The sequence below is a fragment of the Sycon ciliatum genome, chromosome 7, assembly GCF_964019385.1.
Source record: "Sycon ciliatum chromosome 7, ocSycCili1.1, whole genome shotgun sequence".
NCBI classification, from domain to species: Eukaryota; Metazoa; Porifera; class Calcarea; order Leucosolenida; family Sycettidae; genus Sycon; species Sycon ciliatum.
Genome location: NC_088649.1, coordinates 30,571,746 through 30,595,405, shown reverse-complemented (window position 1 = coordinate 30,595,405; position 23,660 = coordinate 30,571,746). Strand labels below are relative to the sequence as shown.

The window sequence follows — 23,660 nt, the reverse complement described above, 5'->3', positions numbered from 1 at the left end:
TACGTTCATCAAGTGCAGACTGTGACCCGCGGTATAATGCTCTGCAAATCATTGTCTTGTGTGTGTTTCGCAGGCTCGTTGGTGATGGTGAAGGAGCAGACACTCCAGCTCAACCAAGCAGATAGGTCTAGAATGATATTCAGGGTACTAGCCGGTGTGGAGTTGTAATTTTTGCACTCCTCACTTCTGCTGCCCTGCATACCTCTAGTCCTGCTGCTTTTCTTTCACGTCGTTTTGCGGACTCTTTCCGTTGTGAATTTTTGGTCTCAGTGTATTGTCTTTATGTTTTGCTATCACTAACTCTCCTATTAGTTGTGTCGTGTGAGTAACGGGGACGTGGGACTCACGTAGAAAGCTTGTATTGATAAGAGGTGTAAAAAATGGACAAGACTGACGTGTTGCGATTATGCATATGTTCAGAACTGCGATGTAATCGGGAAAGGAACCAGAATATACGTGCTCGGATTTATGGCTTGTATAGTTCAATATCTGTCGTATTTATTTTTCCTCAGTTCTTCATCCGTATCCTCACAGCATGTTCTGGTTAGATCCTGTTGCCATTCTTTCTGGATGGTGAATTGTTGCCAGCCACGCACATTTCCGTTTCGTCGTGATCGTGTTTGTCTACCCTCTCTGTCGTTTGTCTAAGATTATGATCATTTCTCTCTCGGTTTGCGCTTGTGGGACTGCGTGACCGTCAAGCACCATTGCTTGAAGTCACGATGCGTGTGTGTGTGTGCGTGTGTTGTGTGTGTGTGTGTGTGTGTGTGTGTGTGTGTGTGTGTGTGTGTGTGTGTGTGTGTGTGTGTGTGTGTGTGTGTGTGTGTGTGTGTGTGTTTGTGTGTGTGTGTGTGTGTGTGTGTGTGTGTGTGTGTGTGTGTGTGTGTGTGTGTGTGTGTGTGTGTGTGTGTGTGTTGTTATTGTTTTATTTTACTTCATCAGATTTACAGGCAAGGATGCCTTCTCACCGGCCAGGGGCCAGTTCCTTGATGAAGTGTGTGAGCGCCCCTGGGGTACAATTTCTTCAATGTCCATCACATGTACAGATGGGGCACTATTCAAGAGAGGGCACTATTTTTTAGAAACGGCAACAAGAACTGGGATTTTGATCCTGAAACCACCAGTGCAATGAGAATGTCCTAGACAAGAACATCGGAGAAAGAACACCAAACTTCCACATGCGCTTGGGGGGGGGGGAGGGGGCACTATTCAAGAGAGGGCTTTAATAACTGGCTCTTAGAGACTGGGGCACTATTCGAGATAGAGCACTATTCTTCAAGAGAGGGCTCTGCACGAGTACTGTATATAATCGGATATTGGCTCTTCAAGCATTACCAGTTGCCTGGTGATTAGGGAGGGCCCGAATATGCTGGTGCATATTTTCGCATAATAATTATTTTGGTCCTTTTGACACAAGGTCGCATATTAGTAGCAAATCTAGCATATTGTACCAAATGTAGCATATTTTGCTACAAGGAGCAAAGAATTCGCATAATTATAGGGCAGATTGCGGAAATAGACAAGGAAATTTACCACGGCACGCTCGGTCAGGGAACACTTCCAAACTTATCCCGGAAGGAAAAATGCTCGTCCAAACACGGGGCGAAAATTTGACCCGAGAAGAGAGTGTCCGCGACTCAAGGTCGCATAAAGTAGCAAATCTAGCATATTGTACCAAATGTAGCATATTTTGCTACAAGGAGCAAAGAATTTGCATCACTGATATCAGTTCATATTTCGAGCATATTTTTCTGCTTTTGTGTGATTTCGAAGCATATTTTGAAGCAAGTGGCCAATATGCGAAAAGCATAATATGCGAAATTTTGAGCATATTCAGGCCCTCCCTACTGGTGATTGCCTAAAAGGGCATGAAACTACAATTTACAGCCTGGTTGCAACGAAGATGGACAGTGCTCTGTGACGTGTGCGTGCGCGCGTGCGTGTGTGTGCATGCCAGAATACCAAGTATGGCCAGTGTTGAATTCTTCATATCAATAATTATAGTACTGCTGTAGTTACTGCTGTCATGGACACCTTACTTAAAAATCTGACATGGGGTTTGGAGATACAACACATACTAGTGTAATAATGGAATGTGATACGTGTCCAAAACATGCACGCCCATTGCTATGCACGCTGTACACTCGGACACCGCGGCGGCGAGTATGCAAGCAGTTCGTGCTGTCTATTTCAGTTTCGAGCTTGTCGTCGATATACACTGCAGCAAGGTGTTAACAACACGTCGGAACTCTGCCATACCCGGACATCAACATCACCATCATCATGTGTGACACACAAGAGCGGTAACATTAGACAACGACTCACTAACATGTTAACAGCGACGATTTCCGGGAGGCTGCTGTCAGGTGCATAAAATGACTGGTTTTCAAGATGGTTCTCTCTTAGAAATGTTTTCTCCAGTAACACACAGTGTCCTTATGTGTCGGCTTAGTTTTTCTGGATTTTCTGGATTTTCTGGGTTTTCCTGGATTTTCTGGGTTTTCCCCGGTTTGTCTCGGTTTTCCCATCATGTGACTGTGTTCATCTGCGTGCGTCGTAGTACGTTTTGTTGGACATATCGCCTCGCCTTGATACTGATGATGTCATCGTGTCGGGATTCACCCGTGCCAGTCTGGTTGGAGTCAGTGTTGCGGCAGACCAATGCCTGGCTGCACGTATGACCACCCCAGCCATCGTTGCGCGAAGCCAATGTCTTGGAAGTGTGTGTGAGTATTTCAGGATTCCCCAAACGCATCTCGCCTGTGGAGGGGTCTCCATCGTCGGGAATGTCTTCATCACCAGCGACTGAGTCTGTTTCCTGGTCCGCCGGAATCAGAATGCAATTGGCTGGGCTCACTCGGGGCGTTCGTAATGTTAGAGGTTGCTAGGAGACAGATTGGCGTGTCACGTGGTTGCTAGGACACCGCCTAATATATTAGACGGGTGCTGGTTGCTAGGTTACTGGTTGCTACGTTACACGTTGCTAAGTTACTTCACGTGGTTGCTCACACTATACAGTACGACTACTACTCTAAGTGTTGCCATGGCATGTACGCTGTTGCTAGGCTACCGGCTGCTACTCGGCAACCGGTCGTCGGGACGACGCTACTGCTGGTTGTTGGGGTTGCTGGGGTGGCGACCGTCGGCGTGAGCGGCCGCCACTAGGGCCACTAGCGCCGGGTCGACGATGGACTCGCGGTGGTCGATGTTGTCGCGGAACGCGATGCGCGTCAGGACGGCGGCCAGGCGCTTGAGCTCGTCCACGTCGTCGCTCTCCTTGGGATTGGCAAGCTTGGCGTGCACGCCGCGCAGCAGCCGGTCGGCCGTGAACTGGTCGATGGAGACGTTGTACCCGTGTATGGCCGCCTGTATGTCCGGGTCATCCAGGTCGTAGTCGTCCAGGTCGCCGGGGTGTGTCGGCCGTTCCTCGCTGTCGGCGAAGCCTCCGAGCACGTCGAACGCCTCCTCGTGCAGGAAGATGGTGTCCTTGTAGCCCTCGACGTGCGTGAGTGACTTGGACAGGCACTGCAGCACCAGGTCGCTGGGGAACTGGGCGGCGATCACGTCGTCTAGCGCTTGGACAAACGTGCCCGCCTCCATCATCTTGCACCCTGCACGATGAGTGGTGTTGATGGCCGGCGGTGGCGGCACAGTACAAGCACACACATGTGCATGCACATACACATACACATACACACACACGCATGCATGCACATGCACGCACACACGCACGCATACACACGCATACACACACACACACACACAATCGCGCATGCACACGTGCACACACCAAAAACACCCACCCACGTACCAGCACGCACAAATACATAAGAACTGGCCCTCATTTGCGGCCAAAACACACCCTAACATCCACACGCTCACACATACCGAATCCATGTGACCAAAAACCCAGTCACTGCGAACGCCAGTCCATAGCATGAACTTGACAGCAGTCACCCTCGTTCACACGTATCCATTATGTGTGTGACTACTAAACCTGTCCCTTGTTCTGCACAACATGTGTCCTATCCAGGATCTACAGTACTGGACAAAAAAAACCCAACCTCATGAATAAAATAGCATTGCCAGTAGGGGTGCGCGGATTATGCTCGCACGCAACCGATATTATGCTTTCGGGCATTTCCTGCGGAACTTCGAAAGTATTCTCCCAAAACTAGGGCTGAAACAATTATATCGATAACTCGCATATCAATCGCTAAGAGTGCAATCGATAATCGTTAGTGTTCAAAACGAGTGCTAACGATTTTTTATGCATGCATATTAGTGACAGTATTCTAGCCCTTACACTCCATCCGATAGTGGATACGAGTGCAATCATGTACTTTCAAGTGCAGTAAAATTGATTTGTGGCTTTGAAAGAGTTCGGGAGAGAAGACTTTGCCTTTTCGCTTCATTTGTGGGAGAAGTCGGAGATGAGAGCAGTTGCCAGAGGGTGATGATAAGATTCTTCACTCTAGAAACAACATGAAATTCTCTACGTGAGTAGTTCATGTTGATAAAACCAGCCAGATATCTACAGATGTCAACAGTGCGGTGCCACAAATTTCTAACGCAGCAAAGGAATCATAGTCTTTCTTCATAAACTGGTGTTCGATAGAGCCGACAAGAATCGATAAAACCAATATATCGATCGTTAATGATATTGGTTGATCGTTAGGAGTTATTGAATGATCGTTTCAGCCCTACCCAAAACATCGAAAAAATTCTCCAGAATTCCCCCCAAAAAAAGAACCCCGGCACGAACCGTGCCTTGCGCATGCTCTTTAGTATGCAAAATGGACGGTCAGGCACGTGATCACTGCATGCAGGATCTACACTACATGTACTAGATCTACATCTGACTGTACACAGCTACGATGTCGTGTCCGGGTATTGCTGCATGTACATGTGATTGTACATGTACGTGTGTTTATGGATGCGCGCTTGTTCTCTGGCTGGTCAGAATTGACAGAATTCCCCCAAAACTCTTCTGAAGGTCAATGGATCTGGCAAAAGATCGATAGAATTCCCCTAAAATTCCCAAAATTTTCTCGACGATAGTATTCCCAAATTATTCCGGGAATAATCCGCGCACCCCTAATTGCCAGGCGCTACTCATCCCTACCACTTAACACACACTGGTCTGTGCACCCTAACACGGCGCTACTTTATTCATGAGGTTGGACTTCTCTGGCCAGAACTCTGCTTATCCTGTCATCCATTCACAGCCCACTGCCCGCTGTACTAGCATTTCCTTTACTGGCTTTTTTTTTTACTAGAGCCACGTAAACCCGTCGTGTGTGATCCATGAATAAGGGCCTAACTGGCTTTTAACACTTTATTACCCACTCTACTCAGTATCATTACCCACTCTACTCAGTATCATTACCCACTCTACTCAGTATCATTACCCACTCTACTCAGTATCATTACCCACTCTACTCAGTATCATTACCCACTCTACTCAGTATCATTACCCACTCTACTCAGTATCATTACCCACTCTACTCAGTATCATTACCCACTCTACTCAGTATCATTACCCACTCTACTCAGTATCATTACCCACTCTACTCAGTATCATTACCCACTCTACTCAGTATCATTACCCACTCTACTCAGTATCATTACCCACTCTACTCAGTATCATTACCCACTCTACTCAGTATCATTACCCACTCTACTCAGTATCATTACCCACTCTACTCAGTATCATTACCCACTCTACTCAGTATCATTACCCACTCTACTCAGTATCATTACCCACTCTACTCAGTATCATTACCCACTCTACTCAGTATCATTACCCACTCTACTCAGTATCATTACCCACTCTACTCAGTATCATTACCCACTCTACTCAGTATCATTACCCACTCTACTCAGTATCATTACCCACTCTACTCAGTATCATTACCCACTCTACTCAGTATCATTACCCACTCTACTCAGTATCATTACCCACTCTACTCAGTATCATTACCCACTCTACTCAGTATCATTACCCACTCTACTCAGTATCATTACCCACTCTACTCAGTATCATTACCCACTCTACTCAGTATCATTACCCACTCTACTCAGTATCATTACCCACTCTACTCAGTATCATTACCCACTCTACTCAGTATCATTACCCACTCTACTCAGTATCATTACCCACTCTACTCAGTATCATTACCCACTCTACTCAGTATCATTACCCACTCTACTCAGTATCATTACCCACTCTACTCAGTATCATTACCCACTCTACTCAGTATCATTACCCACTCTACTCAGTATCATTACCCACTCTACTCAGTATCATTACCCACTCTACTCAGTATCATTACCCACTCTACTCAGTATCATTACCCACTCTACTCAGTATCATTACCCACTCTACTCAGTATCATTACCCACTCTACTCAGTATCATTACCCACTCTACTCAGTATCATTACCCACTCTACTCAGTATCATTACCCACTCTACTCAGTATCATTACCCACTCTACTCAGTATCATTACCCACTCTACTCAGTATCATTACCCACTCTACTCAGTATCATTACCCACTCTACTCAGTATCATTACCCACTCTACTCAGTATCATTACCCACTCTACTCAGTATCATTACCCACTCTACTCAGTATCATTACCCACTCTACTCAGTATCATTACCCACTCTACTCAGTATCATTACCCACTCTACTCAGTATCATTACCCACTCTACTCAGTATCATTACCCACTCTACTCAGTATCATTACCCACTCTACTCAGTATCATTACCCACTCTACTCAGTATCATTACCCACTCTACTCAGTATCATTACCCACTCTACTCAGTATCATTACCCACTCTACTCAGTATCATTACCCACTCTACTCAGTATCATTACCCACTCTACTCAGTATCATTACCCACTCTACTCAGTATCATTACCCACTCTACTCAGTATCATTACCCACTCTACTCAGTATCATTACCCACTCTACTCAGTATCATTACCCACTCTACTCAGTATCATTACCCACTCTACTCAGTATCATTACCCACTCTACTCAGTATCATTACCCACTCTACTCAGTATCATTACCCACTCTACTCAGTATCATTACCCACTCTACTCAGTATCATTACCCACTCTACTCAGTATCATTACCCACTCTACTCAGTATCATTACCCACTCTACTCAGTATCATTACCCACTCTACTCAGTATCATTACCCACTCTACTCAGTATCATTACCCACTCTACTCAGTATCATTACCCACTCTACTCAGTATCATTACCCACTCTACTCAGTATCATTACCCACTCTACTCAGTATCATTACCCACTCTACTCAGTATCATTACCCACTCTACTCAGTATCATTACCCACTCTACTCAGTATCATTACCCACTCTACTCAGTGTCATTACCCACTCTACTCAGTATCATTACCCACTCTACTCAGTATCATTACCCACTCTACTCAGTATCATTACCCACTCTACTCAGTATCATTACCCACTCTACTCAGTATCATTACCCACTCTACTCAGTATCATTACCCACTCTACTCAGTATCATTACCCACTCTACTCAGTATCATTACCCACTCTACTCAGTATCATTACCCACTCTACTCAGTATCATTACCCACTCTACTCAGTATCATTACCCACTCTACTCAGTATCATTACCCACTCTACTCAGTGTCATTACCCACTCTACTCAGTATCATTACCCACTCTACTCAGTATCATTACCCACTCTACTCAGTATCATTACCCACTCTACTCAGTATCATTACCCACTCTACTCAGTATCATTACCCACTCTACTCAGTATCATTACCCACTCTACTCAGTATCATTACCCACTCTACTCAGTATCATTACCCACTCTACTCAGTATCATTACCCACTCTACTCAGTATCATTACCCACTCTACTCAGTATCATTACCCACTCTACTCAGTATCATTACCCACTCTACTCAGTATCATTACCCACTCTACTCAGTATCATTACCCACTCTACTCAGTATCATTACCCACTCTACTCAGTATCATTACCCACTCTACTCAGTGTCATTACCCACTCTACTCAGTATCATTACCCACTCTACTCAGTATCATTACCCACTCTACTCAGTATCATTACCCACTCTACTCAGTATCATTACCCACTCTACTCAGTGTCATTACCCACTCTACTCAGTATCATTACCCACTCTACTCAGTATCATTACCCACTCTACTCAGTATCATTACCCACTCTACTCAGTATCATTACCCACTCTACTCAGTATCATTACCCACTCTACTCAGTATCATTACCCACTCTACTCAGTATCATTACCCACTCTACTCAGTATCATTACCCACTCTACTCAGTATCATTACCCACTCTACTCAGTATCATTACCCACTCTACTCAGTATCATTACCCACTCTACTCAGTATCATTACCCACTCTACTCAGTGTCATTACCCACTCTACTCAGTATCATTACCCACTCTACTCAGTATCATTACCCACTCTACTCAGTATCATTACCCACTCTACTCAGTATCATTACCCACTCTACTCAGTATCATTACCCACTCTACTCAGTATCATTACCCACTCTACTCAGTATCATTACCCACTCTACTCAGTATCATTACCCACTCTACTCAGTATCATTACCCACTCTACTCAGTGTCATTACCCACTCTACTCAGTGTCATTACCCACTCTACTCAGTATCATTACCCACTCTACTCAGTATCATTACCCACTCTACTCAGTATCATTACCCACTCTACTCAGTATCATTACCCACTCTACTCAGTATCATTACCCACTCTACTCAGTGTCATTACCCACTCTACTCAGTATCATTACCCACTCTACTCAGTGTCATTACCCACTCTACTCAGTATCATTACCCACTCTACTCAGTATCATTACCCACTCTACTCAGTATCATTACCCACTCTACTCAGTATCATTACCCACTCTACTCAGTATCATTACCCACTCTACTCAGTATCATTACCCACTCTACTCAGTATCATTACCCACTCTACTCAGTATCATTACCCACTCTACTCAGTATCATTACCCACTCTACTCAGTATCATTACCCACTCTACTCAGTATCATTACCCACTCTACTCAGTATCATTACCCACTCTACTCAGTGTCATTACCCACTCTACTCAGTATCATTACCCACTCTACTCAGTATCATTACCCACTCTACTCAGTATCATTACCCACTCTACTCAGTATCATTACCCACTCTACTCAGTATCATTACCCACTCTACTCAGTATCATTACCCACTCTACTCAGTATCTGTTATGTCCCCTTGCGGACTAACATTCCATTCACTCATGCATTCTTACTGACACACACAAACACTAGCAATTCGGAAGCCATTCCTCTTGGTCAGGTAAAGTAACAACAACAACCATATGCGAGCATGCGCAGTCAGTAGCAAACGGTGTAGTAGATATATAATGACTAACTTGCATACACAACAACTGCCCCCTTTCAAGAATGTTCCAGGGAATATTCTACCACAATTAAATACCTCAAAAATCGTTGAAGAAACACATAAAATAAGTTCATCAATCCACCGTACGTGAATTCTTAAACTTTGACACAGCACTACAATAACATAATCTGACGCAGGAATCCGTCAGTCAATATTAGCAATACCAAGGATCTTGCACACTATTGTACATGGTAATAATTACTAGTTCGCTAAACAGTCCAGCAATGGCATATCAGGGAACGGCTCAAAGCTGTTCAATCAGTCTATCCGGGCGAACACTACGCCGAGACGAACGTCTAACAGTGGTTTCACAGGGAGTATTCTCGACCTGTGGTAAACCAACTTCAGGAGCAGACTGCTCACAAGGAGGATCCGTCTCAACTTGTACAGTAGCAGACTGTGGCGAGACGCTAGCCGGAAAATCACTGGCCAGTGACGACTCTCCTACGTCTGACAGCACTGGTGACGGTGACGTCTGATCGATTGTATCCAACAGTGGTTCTGGCAGCGATGCACTCAAGCTTGCCGGAACTGACCGTAGACGCAACTGATCTCGGTGACGCTTCCACAACACATCACCCACTTGTACTTCATAGTTGTAGTCACTGAGGACACGCACAATTCGTCCCGGGACCCAACGATTACCTTTGCCGAAATTGAGCGCAAACACAGAGTCACTCTCTGTGAACGCTGGCTTGACGCGATTGCCGTCCTCATAAGCCTTTGCTTGTTGACGTACCTGCGAGGGACGCAGAGCACTGAGCCGCGTGCGTGGCTGGCGTCCAAACATCATCTCCGCAGGTGTTCTGCCGGCATGGTTGGGTGTCGTGCGGTACGTTAGCAGAAACCTGTCGAGCCGAGCTTGCAGTGGTTCGCTCGTTGCACCCATTTCCTTCAACTTCTGCTTAAACACACCCACATAGCGCTCAGCAAGTCCATTCGTAGCCGGATGGCCTGGAGCCGTCAGGGTGTGCACAATGTCGTTGGCACGGAGGAAAGCCTTGAATTCCTCGCTCGCGAATTGGGTTCCATTATCTGAAACAAGATGCTCCGGCAGACCAAACACAGAGAACACGTGCCGCAGAGCCGCAATAGTGGTTGCAGATGTGGCATTAGACATTGCAATTACATCCAGATACTTTGTGTATGCATCCACCACAACCAGGAACATCTTGCCCATGAATGGTCCTGCAAAGTCGATATGCACCCGTTTCCAAGGACCGTTTGGCCATGACCAGGTTCCCGACTTGGCAGGTGGACATTTCGCACTTTCTTGGCATTGAGCACATGCCTTGACCAACATTTCAATCTCTTGATCCACATTTGGCCACCATAAGTACCGTCGTGCCATTTGCTTGGTTTTGACCATGCCAAAGTGCTCCGTGTGCAAATCACGTAGCAATACCATTCTTAGTGATTTGGGTATGACAACTCGTTGTCCCCACAATAGGATACCATCTTCCGCAGACAGCTCATCCCTCTTATTGTGGTAAGACCGAAACGATTGGGGTACTGAGCTAGGCCAACCATTCACCACATAGTAGAGCACCTTAGATAGCTCAGGGTCACGAGCTGTTTCCGATTTCACTACGTCTGCTTTGATTATCGTATCTTCCTCCACTAGCAAGACACGAACCGTAACCATTTCCTCTGCAGACGGACTGATATTCTCACATGGTTGCCTAGACAGGAAATCCGCGTAGACATTTTCCTTGCCTGGCAAATACTTGATCTCATAATCATAGCCAGCTAGCATTAGTGCCCATTTCTTGATGCGAGCTGATGCAAGTGTAGGAACTGGTTCGTTGTTTCCCAGTAACTTCAATAGTGGTTGATGGTCGGTTTGAAGCGTGAAGTGGCGCCCTAGCAAGTATTTCTGGAACTTCGTAACACCGAAAACCACAGCTACGGCTTCCCGTTCGATTTGTGCATAACGCGATTCAGCCGGTGTCAATTTCCTTGACACGTAAGCAACCGGCAAAACATCACCATTCGTTTGCCTTTGCAATAGTACGGCACCTAGACCCATTGGAGAAGCGTCCACCTGGAGTGTGACTGGCTTCTTGACATCGTAGTGTGCTAATAGCGTATGCTCACACATTGCATCTTTCAAGGCCTGGAATGCATCTTCCTCTGCCTTGCTCCATTGCCATTTCATTTCTTTCCTGAGCAGGTTGTACAGTGGTGCAGCAATCTCTGCGAACCGAGGTACAAATTTCCGTTGAAAATTGGCCGCACCCAGAAAAGAGTACAATTCATTCACGTTGTTAGGCGGCTTTGCGACTTTCAAGGCATTCACTCGATCAGGCGAGGGTGCGATTCCCTGCGCGGTTACCTGATGACCGAGGTACGTTAGCTTATCCGCCATGTAGCTGAACTTCTTAGGATTGAGCTTGAATCCTTTCTCATTTAGGCAAGATAGCACTTGATCCACATTTTTCTCATGGATCTCCTCATCACGACCAGTACACAACACATCGTCGATGTAGCCCCCGCATCCTGGCAAATCGCTAAGGGTTTCTTCCATTACCCGTTGGAAAATAGATACGGCGCTGTGAAAACCAAAAGGGAGTCGTTTGTACTGATACAACCCCTGCATGGTATTGATCGTGGTGTACTTCCGACATTCAGGTGCTATCTCTAGCTGGTGGTAGGCTTGCGACAAATCCAGCTTCGTGAATTTAGACCCCGGGCCCAATTTGTGCAATAGCTCCTCAAGAGTGGGTAGCGGGTATTGCTCGCATTTAGAATGCAGATTGATAGTGCCACTGTAGTCACCACAGATTCTCAACCCACCTCCTGATTTCTCTACCGTGACAGTGGGGGAGGCCCATTCTGAATGCGTGACTTTCTCGATTATACCATCTGCTTCCAATTTATTCAGAGCCTCAACATAGCTCTCCCGAATTGACAGTGGTACCGGCCTTGCCTTTCGGTAAACAGGGCTCTCATCAGACACATGCAATTTCACCTGCACGCCTTTCACCTTTCCCACTTCTGAGGTGTCGAACAACCCTGGGTATTTCTCAATGAATTTAGCGCCAGACTTTTCGACCTGGTGCACTTCGAAAATTGATTTCCAGGGGAGTTGGAACAAAGCCATTGCATCTCTGCCCAGAATAGATGGACGGTTTCCATTTGTAACCCTCACCAATAGTGTGTGCAATTGTGCGCCCATTCGGAACTCCATTTCCGCTTCCCCGAGACAATTAATCACATCTCCAGAGTAGGACACAAGGTTGATACTGGATTCCATCAGGTTACTCAGCACACCATTGCATTGCAAGAAATCTGCGCTGCTGAGAATCGTGACAGCACTTCCTGTATCAATCTCCATTTGGATAGTGGTACCCATTACATCTAATGATACAGTGTACGGTAGTCGCCCCATTGCATTTACACTATACATGGTGACATCGGGTTTACTAGCACATGGAACGAACTCACCAATTTCTTCCGCGATGTGATGGACGGTTTGTCCAGACTTCTTCTTGCGGCAAGCTCTCTCGATGTGACCCACCGTACCACACGCGTGACACTTCACACTCTTGAAGCGGCACTCTTCCGGTTTATGACCAGCCTTGTCACACCGAAAACATTTCTTGTCGTGCGACTTGAAAGTTGGAGTTGGCTTGCTCGTCGACTGGCGCGAACGAACGGCGTGGACGGACTGCGCCGTCAATTGTTCCGACTCTCTCGATGCAGTTTCATAGGCTGATGCCATCGTCACAATGTCCGCCAAACTTGAGGTCTCCTTTGCTTTCGACAATATCTCCTTCGTAACACTCATCGACTTCAACCCACTGACAAACTGGTCTCGGAGTGCCCTGTCCAAATACGCCTGAAACTTACAGTCCATGGCTGCTTGCTTTAATCTAGCTGCATACTGTGTTGCTGACTCTCCATCCTTTTGACAAATCCTCTGGAATCTATGAGTCGCCGCCAACACACTGACATTAGGCTTGAAGTGCTCAGAAAGCAATTCTCCGAGTTCCTCAAACGTTTTCTGCGCTGGTTTGTCCGGCAGGCAAAGACTCTTCAGAATCGAGTAGTTCTCAGCAGAGAGTTGACTGATCAGGACAGCTGCCTTTTGCGTGTCCGCCGCTCTCTCCTGGTCCGCGGTTGCCCCAGCTGCGACTTGTCCAATACTGTTGGCGATAAAATAAAACGTGAGTCTCTCTACATACTCACGAAAATCACCTTTTTCAAATATTTCAAGCTTCGATCGCGACATCTTCGTCTTTTATCTTCGTCGCCAAATTGTTATGTCCCCTTGCGGACTAACATTCCATTCACTCATGCATTCTTACTGACACACACAAACACTAGCAATTCGGAAGCCATTCCTCTTGGTCAGGTAAAGTAACAACAACAACCATATGCGAGCATGCGCAGTCAGTAGCAAACGGTGTAGTAGATATATAATGACTAACTTGCATACACAACAGTATCATTACCCACTCTACTCAGTATCATTACCCACTCTACTCAGTATCATTACCCACTCTACTCAGTGTCATTACCCACTCTACTCAGTGTCATTACCCACTCTACTCAGTATCATTACCCACTCTACTCAGTATCATTACCCACTCTACTCAGTATCATTACCCACTCTACTCAGTATCATTACCCACTCTACTCAGTATCATTACCCACTCTACTCAGTGTCATTACCCACTCTACTCAGTATCATTACCCACTCTACTCAGTGTCATTACCCACTCTACTCAGTATCATTACCCACTCTACTCAGTATCATTACCCACTCTACTCAGTATCATTACCCACTCTACTCAGTATCATTACCCACTCTACTCAGTGTCATTACCCACTCTACTCAGTATCATTACCCACTCTACTCAGTATCATTACCCACTCTACTCAGTATCATTACCCACTCTACTCAGTATCATTACCCACTCTACTCAGTATCATTACCCACTCTACTCAGTATCATTACCCACTCTACTCAGTATCATTACCCACTCTACTCAGTATCATTACCCACTCTACTCAGTATCATTACCCACTCTACTCAGTGTCATTACCCACTCTACTCAGTATCATTACCCACTCTACTCAGTATCATTACCCACTCTACTCAGTATCATTACCCACTCTACTCAGTATCATTACCCACTCTACTCAGTATCATTACCCACTCTACTCAGTGTCATTACCCACTCTACTCAGTATCATTACCCACTCTACTCAGTATCATTACCCACTCTACTCAGTATCATTACCCACTCTACTCAGTATCATTACCCACTCTACTCAGTATCATTACCCACTCTACTCAGTATCATTACCCACTCTACTCAGTATCATTACCCACTCTACTCAGTATCATTACCCACTCTACTCAGTATCATTACCCACTCTACTCAGTGTCATTACCCACTCTACTCAGTATCATTACCCACTCTACTCAGTATCATTACCCACTCTACTCAGTATCATTACCCACTCTACTCAGTATCATTACCCACTCTACTCAGTATCATTACCCACTCTACTCAGTATCATTACCCACTCTACTCAGTATCATTACCCACTCTACTCAGTATCATTACCCACTCTACTCAGTATCATTACCCACTCTACTCAGTATCATTACCCACTCTACTCAGTATCATTACCCACTCTACTCAGTATCATTACCCACTCTACTCAGTATCATTACCCACTCTACTCAGTATCATTACCCACTCTACTCAGTGTCATTACCCACTCTACTCAGTATCATTACCCACTCTACTCAGTATCATTACCCACTCTACTCAGTATCATTACCCACTCTACTCAGTATCATTACCCACTCTACTCAGTATCATTACCCACTCTACTCAGTATCATTACCCACTCTACTCAGTATCATTACCCACTCTACTCAGTATCATTACCCACTCTACTCAGTATCATTACCCACTCTACTCAGTATCATTATCCACTCTACTCAGTATCATTACCCACTCTACTCAGTATCATTACCCACTCTACTCAGTGTCATTACCCACTCTACTCAGTATCATTACCCACTCTACTCAGTATCATTACCCACTCTACTCAGTATCATTACCCACTCTACTCAGTATCATTACCCACTCTACTCAGTATCATTACCCACTCTACTCAGTATCATTACCCACTCTACTCAGTATCATTACCCACTCTACTCAGTATCATTACCCACTCTACTCAGTATCATTACCCACTCTACTCAGTGTCATTACCCACTCTACTCAGTGTCATTACCCACTCTACTCAGTATCATTACCCACTCTACTCAGTATCATTACCCACTCTACTCAGTATCATTACCCACTCTACTCAGTATCATTACCCACTCTACTCAGTATCATTACCCACTCTACTCAGTGTCATTACCCACTCTACTCAGTATCATTACCCACTCTACTCAGTATCATTACCCACTCTACTCAGTATCATTACCCACTCTACTCAGTATCATTACCCACTCTACTCAGTATCATTACCCACTCTACTCAGTATCATTACCCACTCTACTCAGTATCATTACCCACTCTACTCAGTATCATTACCCACTCTACTCAGTGTCATTACCCACTCTACTCAGTATCATTACCCACTCTACTCAGTATCATTACCCACTCTACTCAGTATCATTACCCACTCTACTCAGTATCATTACCCACTCTACTCAGTATCATTACCCACTCTACTCAGTATCATTACCCACTCTACTCAGTGTCATTACCCACTCTACTCAGTATCATTACCCACTCTACTCAGTATCATTACCCACTCTACTCAGTATCATTACCCACTCTACTCAGTATCATTACCCACTCTACTCAGTATCATTACCCACTCTACTCAGTGTCATTACCCACTCTACTCAGTATCATTACCCACTCTACTCAGTATCATTACCCACTCTACTCAGTATCATTACCCACTCTACTCAGTATCATTACCCACTCTACTCAGTATCATTACCCACTCTACTCAGTATCATTACCCACTCTACTCAGTATCATTACCCACTCTACTCAGTATCATTACCCACTCTACTCAGTATCATTACCCACTCTACTCAGTGTCATTACCCACTCTACTCAGTATCATTACCCACTCTACTCAGTATCATTACCCACTCTACTCAGTATCATTACCCACTCTACTCAGTATCATTACCCACTCTACTCAGTATCATTACCCACTCTACTCAGTATCATTACCCACTCTACTCAGTATCATTACCCACTCTACTCAGTATCATTACCCACTCTACTCAGTATCATTACCCACTCTACTCAGTATCATTACCCACTCTACTCAGTATCATTACCCACTCTACTCAGTATCATTACCCACTCTACTCAGTATCATTACCCACTCTACTCAGTATCATTACCCACTCTACTCAGTATCATTACCCACTCTACTCAGTATCATTACCCACTCTACTCAGTATCATTACCCACTCTACTCAGTATCATTACCCACTCTACTCAGTGTCATTACCCACTCTACTCAGTATCATTACCCACTCTACTCAGTATCATTACCCACTCTACTCAGTATCATTACCCACTCTACTCAGTATCATTACCCACTCTACTCAGTATCATTACCCACTCTACTCAGTGTCATTACCCACTCTACTCAGTATCATTACCCACTCTACTCAGTATCATTACCCACTCTACTCAGTATCATTACCCACTCTACTCAGTATCATTACCCACTCTACTCAGTATCATTACCCACTCTACTCAGTATCATTACCCACTCTACTCAGTATCATTACCCACTCTACTCAGTATCATTACCCACTCTACTCAGTATCATTACCCACTCTACTCAGTGTCATTACCCACTCTACTCAGTATCATTACCCACTCTACTCAGTATCATTACCCACTCTACTCAGTATCATTACCCACTCTACTCAGTATCATTACCCACTCTACTCAGTATCATTACCCACTCTACTCAGTATCATTACCCACTCTACTCAGTATCATTACCCACTCTACTCAGTATCATTACCCACTCTACTCAGTATCATTACCCACTCTACTCAGTATCATTACCCACTCTACTCAGTATCATTACCCACTCTACTCAGTATCATTACCCACTCTACTCAGTATCATTACCCACTCTACTCAGTATCATTACCCACTCTACTCAGTATCATTACCCACTCTACTCAGTGTCATTACCCACTCTACTCAGTATCATTACCCACTCTACTCAGTATCATTACCCACTCTACTCAGTATCATTACCCACTCTACTCAGTATCATTACCCACTCTACTCAGTATCATTACCCACTCTACTCAGTATCATTACCCACTCTACTCAGTATCATTACCCACTCTACTCAGTATCATTACCCACTCTACTCAGTATCATTACCCACTCTACTCAGTATCATTACCCACTCTACTCAGTATCATTACCCACTCTACTCAGTATCATTACCCACTCTACTCAGTATCATTACCCACTCTACTCAGTATCATTACCCACTCTACTCAGTATCATTACCCACTCTACTCAGTATCATTACCCACTCTACTCAGTATCATTACCCACTCTACTCAGTATCATTACCCACTCTACTCAGTATCATTACCCACTCTACTCAGTATCATTACCCACTCTACTCAGTATCATTACCCACTCTACTCAGTATCATTACCCACTCTACTCAGTATCATTACCCACTCTACTCAGTATCATTACCCACTCTACTCAGTATCATTACCCACTCTACTCAGTATCATTACCCACTCTACTCAGTATCATTACCCACTCTACTCAGTATCATTACCCACTCTACTCAGTATCATTACCCACTCTACTCAGTATCATTACCCACTCTACTCAGTATCATTACCCACTCTACTCAGTATCATTACCCACTCTACTCAGTATCATTACCCACTCTACTCAGTATCATTACCCACTCTACTCAGTGTCATTACCTTCATTGGCTTTTTATACTTTATTTTCCTTTTTAGTCGATATCATTGCGTCGCATCCCTGGCTCTCAGTGACTAATTAGGCAAGTGTGCCTGTTTGTTCTTCGACTCTAAATAAACAAACAACAACAGCCCCTGCCTGTTGCCATGCACTAGTAAAAGCCGTACTTGACCTTGCACTACCCCGCACTACCCCGCACTACCCCGTACTACCCCGCACTACCCCGCACTACCCCGTAATACGCACGACTCCATGCCCTGCCCCCCCCCCCCCCCTCCCCCAACACATGTAGGTCCGGTACTAATTGTTTAACCCTGCACGACTCGTACAATTCATCATTCAATGATGTTGTTCGCTAATCATCCGTCCAAGAAGCAAGTGCTTGTTTTCATAATACTGTTTGACTCCTCAAGGTGATCAGCATGGATAACAATGATGGCAACAAATACACCTTGGTACTGGCAGCAGTGAGATATCTTACACATCCAGTCTCCAGCTCTCAGGTCCGGTTCATTTTGACCACTGGGCAGGACGAGTCGAGCTTTGCCAGACACGATCACGCAGGCTAGCTCTGCTCAGCATTCATATCGCATAAACACAAACGTACACACACACACACACACACACACACACACACACATACACATGTCCACATGTGCACGCGCGGGCCAAGATGAAAAGAGACATGCAGACAAAAATTACCATCACACAGGAAGACAATAAGTTATTTGACAGCAACGATGAAGACGAGACTCACCAGAATCGTCCTGAACTATGTTCTGCTGTTTTGTAAACTTGCGCACGACCATTGACAGGCTCAGCTTGTAGAGATCGGCCTTGCGCAGCTTGCTGAATGCTGGGATTTGCAGAAGACGATACTCCAGGATCTGCGTGTAAATGCACCCAACAATAAAAATAGATATACAGTCGTCTCTCTTTGATCCAGCACGTTATAAACAGCACTCTCCAAAAACTAGCATATTGTTCAGTGACCAAAATGTCCTCGTCGTGCACGGTAAATCGGATTTTTTATTAATCCAGCACCCTCCCCAATCCAGCAGGATTTCCTAGCACAAGCGGCGCAGGATTATACAGGGACCCTGTATAATCCTGCGCCGCTTGTGCTAGGAAATCCTGCTGGATTGGGGAGGGTGCTGGATTAATAACAAATCCGATTTACCGTGCACGACGAGGACATTTTGGTCACTGAACAATATGCTGGTTTTATGATATATGGGCGTCCGTCCTGCTTCGGAATGGTGGCAAGGCTGGACGGATTGCATGCATGCACAACCCATGCACAACCCATGCACAACCCATGCACAGCCCATGCACAACCCATGCACAACCCATGCACAAGCAATTCTTACGTCCTGGTTGTAGCCCAGTGGGTACTGTTGGCGAATGTCGTCCGGGATGTTCCTGTGCAACACATCCCATGACTCGACTAGGGACTTGAAGTGTGCCTTGCCATACTCAGCATCCTCACCCTTCATCTACACACAGAAAACAAAGGAGAAGAGAGGGCGAACGAACAAAATACTATAATACGAAAAGAAAAGAAAAACTCACACCGCTCCCTCGCCCTAACCTTTCCGAGCAGTGTTACTGGGAAGTTTGTACAACTGGACGCATCCATTCTACAGCACTGCGCAATGAAATCCGGTCGCGTGAGTCAAGTTACTGTGTTAGGGCCTGGTCAGATTGCGGCAAAATCGAAATAATCCTAGGATTATAATCCGAATCTCCATAGTAACTTGCCGCCAGAGCGGCAAAAGCGAGAGTTGACGCTCCAAAAAAAAGCAAGAACGGACCACGCTTTTCCGCTCCAACAGGAGTTTGACGCTGATACGCCATTGACGCTGATAATCACTTATTATTTCATCTCGACATCGAGGAACTAATTGGCCACGGACAACAACAAAACTCATAAGGATGGTTGCCAGGATTGTACTGAAGGTGTTGGTGATCCCCAAGGTGAAGGAATTTGACGTCGTTCGTGGAGATTACCACTTGACGCTTGAAATGAAGTTTGAATTTTCATTCTCCCCACATGTGTAGTGTGATCGCGATTCCAATTCTAGACTCTTTTCTGTTTTCGTCAGGCAACCAAAATTTGCTGCAGTCTGACCAGGCCCTAACCCGGGAATTTTCGGTGGTGTAATATTTTCGGCATTTTCTCAAAAAACAAACGGTTCGGTAGCGCGAAAATTTCGGTAAACCAGTTTTCCTGATCCAAAATGCATTTTGCACACTGTGTTGAATTTTGGGTCGCGTTTTATAGATTACCTGTACGGAAGTTACCGAAGCTAAATCTCCACCGAAATTTTCCGGTTTTACGGTAGCGCCTTGCACCAGTACAAGTTCACCAACCCAGTGTTGACAGGTCTGGTGCAGAATACAGGACCCAGTGTGACATTCACTCGCTTGATTGGATCACAGTGAGCAGCACTGCAGTGGCCATGGCTACGCAGGCGTGTGCCCCGTATGGGTTCCTGGGTGCCCGGAACCCCCCCCCTTTTTTCGCTCAAAATGCAAGATTTTGCTTCATTTTTTGAAATTTTTCCCGGGAGAGGCCCCCGGAACCCCCCCCCCCCCCCTTGAAAGGCACCGGCGCACGCGCCTGCTACGCACGCCCACACTTCCACTATCCAGCAAGACACAACTTGAAACACAACGAGGAGGCGAATCTATTTCATTAGAGGGCCTTAGAAATTGCGCTTTTCATCCTTTCAAGCAACCACAAGCACAGGCCTGGTGGTGGCCTGGCACAAGCGAAACTTCCTAAGCTGGTTGTGTTTCTCAATACAATTGTATAGCCGGTTGTACCGCAGACGTGCGCACACTGCATAATGCTATACTATACCACACTACACTGCTTAAAGGCCGATTCATACTTCATGTCGCGTACGGGAAACGCGTCGCATCGCGAAAAAGTTGATCTGAGCGCAACTATTTCGCGTACGGGAAATCCATCGCGTGACAGTCGCGCGATGGGTTTCCCGTACGCAAGATGAAGTATGAATCAGGCTTAATACTTACACTGCGCAGCACCTTCAGAAGGTGTCCCTTGCTATAGAATACAAACTGGCATGTCGACATTGCTCTGCATACACACACACACACACACACACACACACGCGCGCGCACACACGCACACACGCACACACACACACGCGCGCACACACACACACACACACACACACACACACACACACCTGACTGGACCAAGGCAGTGGGCAAAATGCCGCTTTGCATATGTCTCAGCCCAATGATAATGATAATGAGGGTGTGTTGACCTGGTTGAGAGAGTGTATAGACCTGGTTGAGGGGTATCACAGACCTGGTTCAAAGGGCGTGTGGACCTGGTTGAGAGGGTAGTATCACTATTATGGACCTGGTTGAGAGGGTATTATGGACCTGGTTGAGAGGGCGTGTGGACCTGGTCGAGAGGGTGTGTGTGGACCTGGTTGAGAGGGTGTATGGACCCGTTGAGAGGGTGTGTTGACCTGTTGAGAGGGTGCATGGACCCGTTGAGAGGGTGCATGAACCCGTTGAGAGGGTGGATGGACCCGTTGAGAGGGTGGATGGACCCGTTGAGAGGGTGGATGGACCCCTTGAGACTAAATTCATTAATGTTTGCTTTGTATGAACACCACGGAATAATTTAACCGGTATCACATCGCAGTTTGCTACGCAATTCTTCTTTTTGTAGGTGCGAAGCAACTTCAGATATGTGTCGCAGAAAACTGCGATGCACGTTGATTTTTTCACTGTACCCTATGATGCACAGTGTGCATGCAGGGTGTGTCTCTTAGGGATGAAATAGATGCACGAAACTTGCTTCGAAAGGCTGAACTATGCATCCTGGCACCAGGCTAGGTTTGGAACTAAGGCGTTACAGTGCACGTACTTGTCACAGACCACTGCCCGCTCTCATACTTGCATTCTGAGTTTGCCCTCTGATTAGCTCTCCAGAATGACAATGTTGTCAAGTGTTGAAGAAAATTGCTATTCAAGTTTGTTATTGAACTTATTGTGTAGCAAAATTGCTATGCAAAAGGTTGAAAGTAAATTATTCCCTGAACATATATCTGCCTGAACTAGTCCTAATCATTGTGAAACTAATCAGAGTACAGTGTAACCAAGAGTAGATAAACAAGAGTGTGCAACTCTCGGATGGGTTCGCCCACGGCGGAATATTTAGTTGACGTCGTCTTTTCTGGAAATCATGAGTCGTACCGTACGACGCACGCGCCGCGAGTCTTTTGGGAAGTTTTGCCTCGTGCACTTGGCCGGGCTTTACGTCACAAGGTCGGTGCCCAGCACATGCTCTCACACTGTTCTGCAGCAAAATGCGCGTGTTTTCTGAAAAAGGTGACATCAAAAAAAATTACGTCGTGGGCCAAGGTGTCTGCACTTTCTGCAGAAGAGATGTGGAGTTGCACACTCTTGTTTATCTACTCTTGGTATTACTAACTAACCCAGATCAGGGTGAAACTGACCCAAATCAGGGTGAAACTAACCCAAATCAGGGTGAAACTAACCCGGATCAGAGTGAAACTAACCCGAATCAGGGTGAAACTAACCCAAATCAGGATGAAACTAACCAAAACCAGGATGAAACTAACCCAAATCATGGAGAAACTAACCCAAATAAGGGTGAAACTAACCCAGATCAGGGTGAAACTAACCCGAATCAGGGTGAAACTAACCCAGATCAGGATGAAACTAACCCAAATCAGGAAGAAACTAACCCAGATCAGGGTGGAACTAATTCAAATGATTAATCACGATGAAACACACACGGTGAAATGGTACTACTGTAGTAACCGGTGCCGTCATGTCCTGCACATCGGGCTCTCTAGCTCTCTCCCCCCCCCCCCTCCATCCATCTCCCTCTCACCCTCTCCTTTCCGAACTCCCTCCTGCGCTCCCCTCTTCCCCTCTTCCCCTACATTCTCTATCTTCGCCCCACCTGTTGTGTTCGGCCCGCAAGCCATGTAGGAGTCCAGTGTGGGACAAGACAAGGCCTGATTTTATTTACAACGAGCATGCGCATATTATAATACAGATGAGAGAGAGAGAGAGAGAGAGAGAGAGAGAGAGAGAGAGAGAGAGAGAGTACGGAGGGAGGCAATACGCCGACA

The 23,660-nt window shown here is 45.6% G+C and overlaps 2 protein-coding genes across 3 annotated transcripts in view; one reads left to right on the top strand and one right to left on the bottom strand.

Annotated features, from left to right (window-relative positions):
* Positions 1 to 663, top strand: part of LOC135821314 (uncharacterized) — a 45,928-nt gene extending 45,265 nt beyond the window's left edge. Inside the window, exon 14 of the mRNA XM_065334374.1 lies at positions 74 to 663. The gene's annotated coding sequence lies outside the window, so the exon portion shown is untranslated. The remainder of the gene's footprint in view (positions 1 to 73) is intronic.
* An 865-nt stretch (positions 664 to 1,528) lies between these two features.
* LOC135821313 (uncharacterized) overlaps positions 1,529 to 23,660 on the bottom strand; it is a 47,436-nt gene continuing 25,304 nt past the window's right edge. For both annotated transcript variants that reach the window (XM_065334372.1, XM_065334373.1), the window contains 5 exons: positions 21,553 to 21,616; positions 19,881 to 20,006; positions 19,268 to 19,397; positions 18,992 to 19,081; positions 1,529 to 3,611 (listed from right to left, as the gene is read on the bottom strand). In XM_065334372.1, the coding sequence (XP_065190444.1) occupies positions 3,106 to 3,611; positions 18,992 to 19,081; positions 19,268 to 19,397; positions 19,881 to 20,006; positions 21,553 to 21,616 (916 nt within the window). In that variant the 3' untranslated portion in view covers positions 1,529 to 3,105. The remainder of the gene's footprint in view (positions 3,612 to 18,991; positions 19,082 to 19,267; positions 19,398 to 19,880; positions 20,007 to 21,552; positions 21,617 to 23,660) is intronic.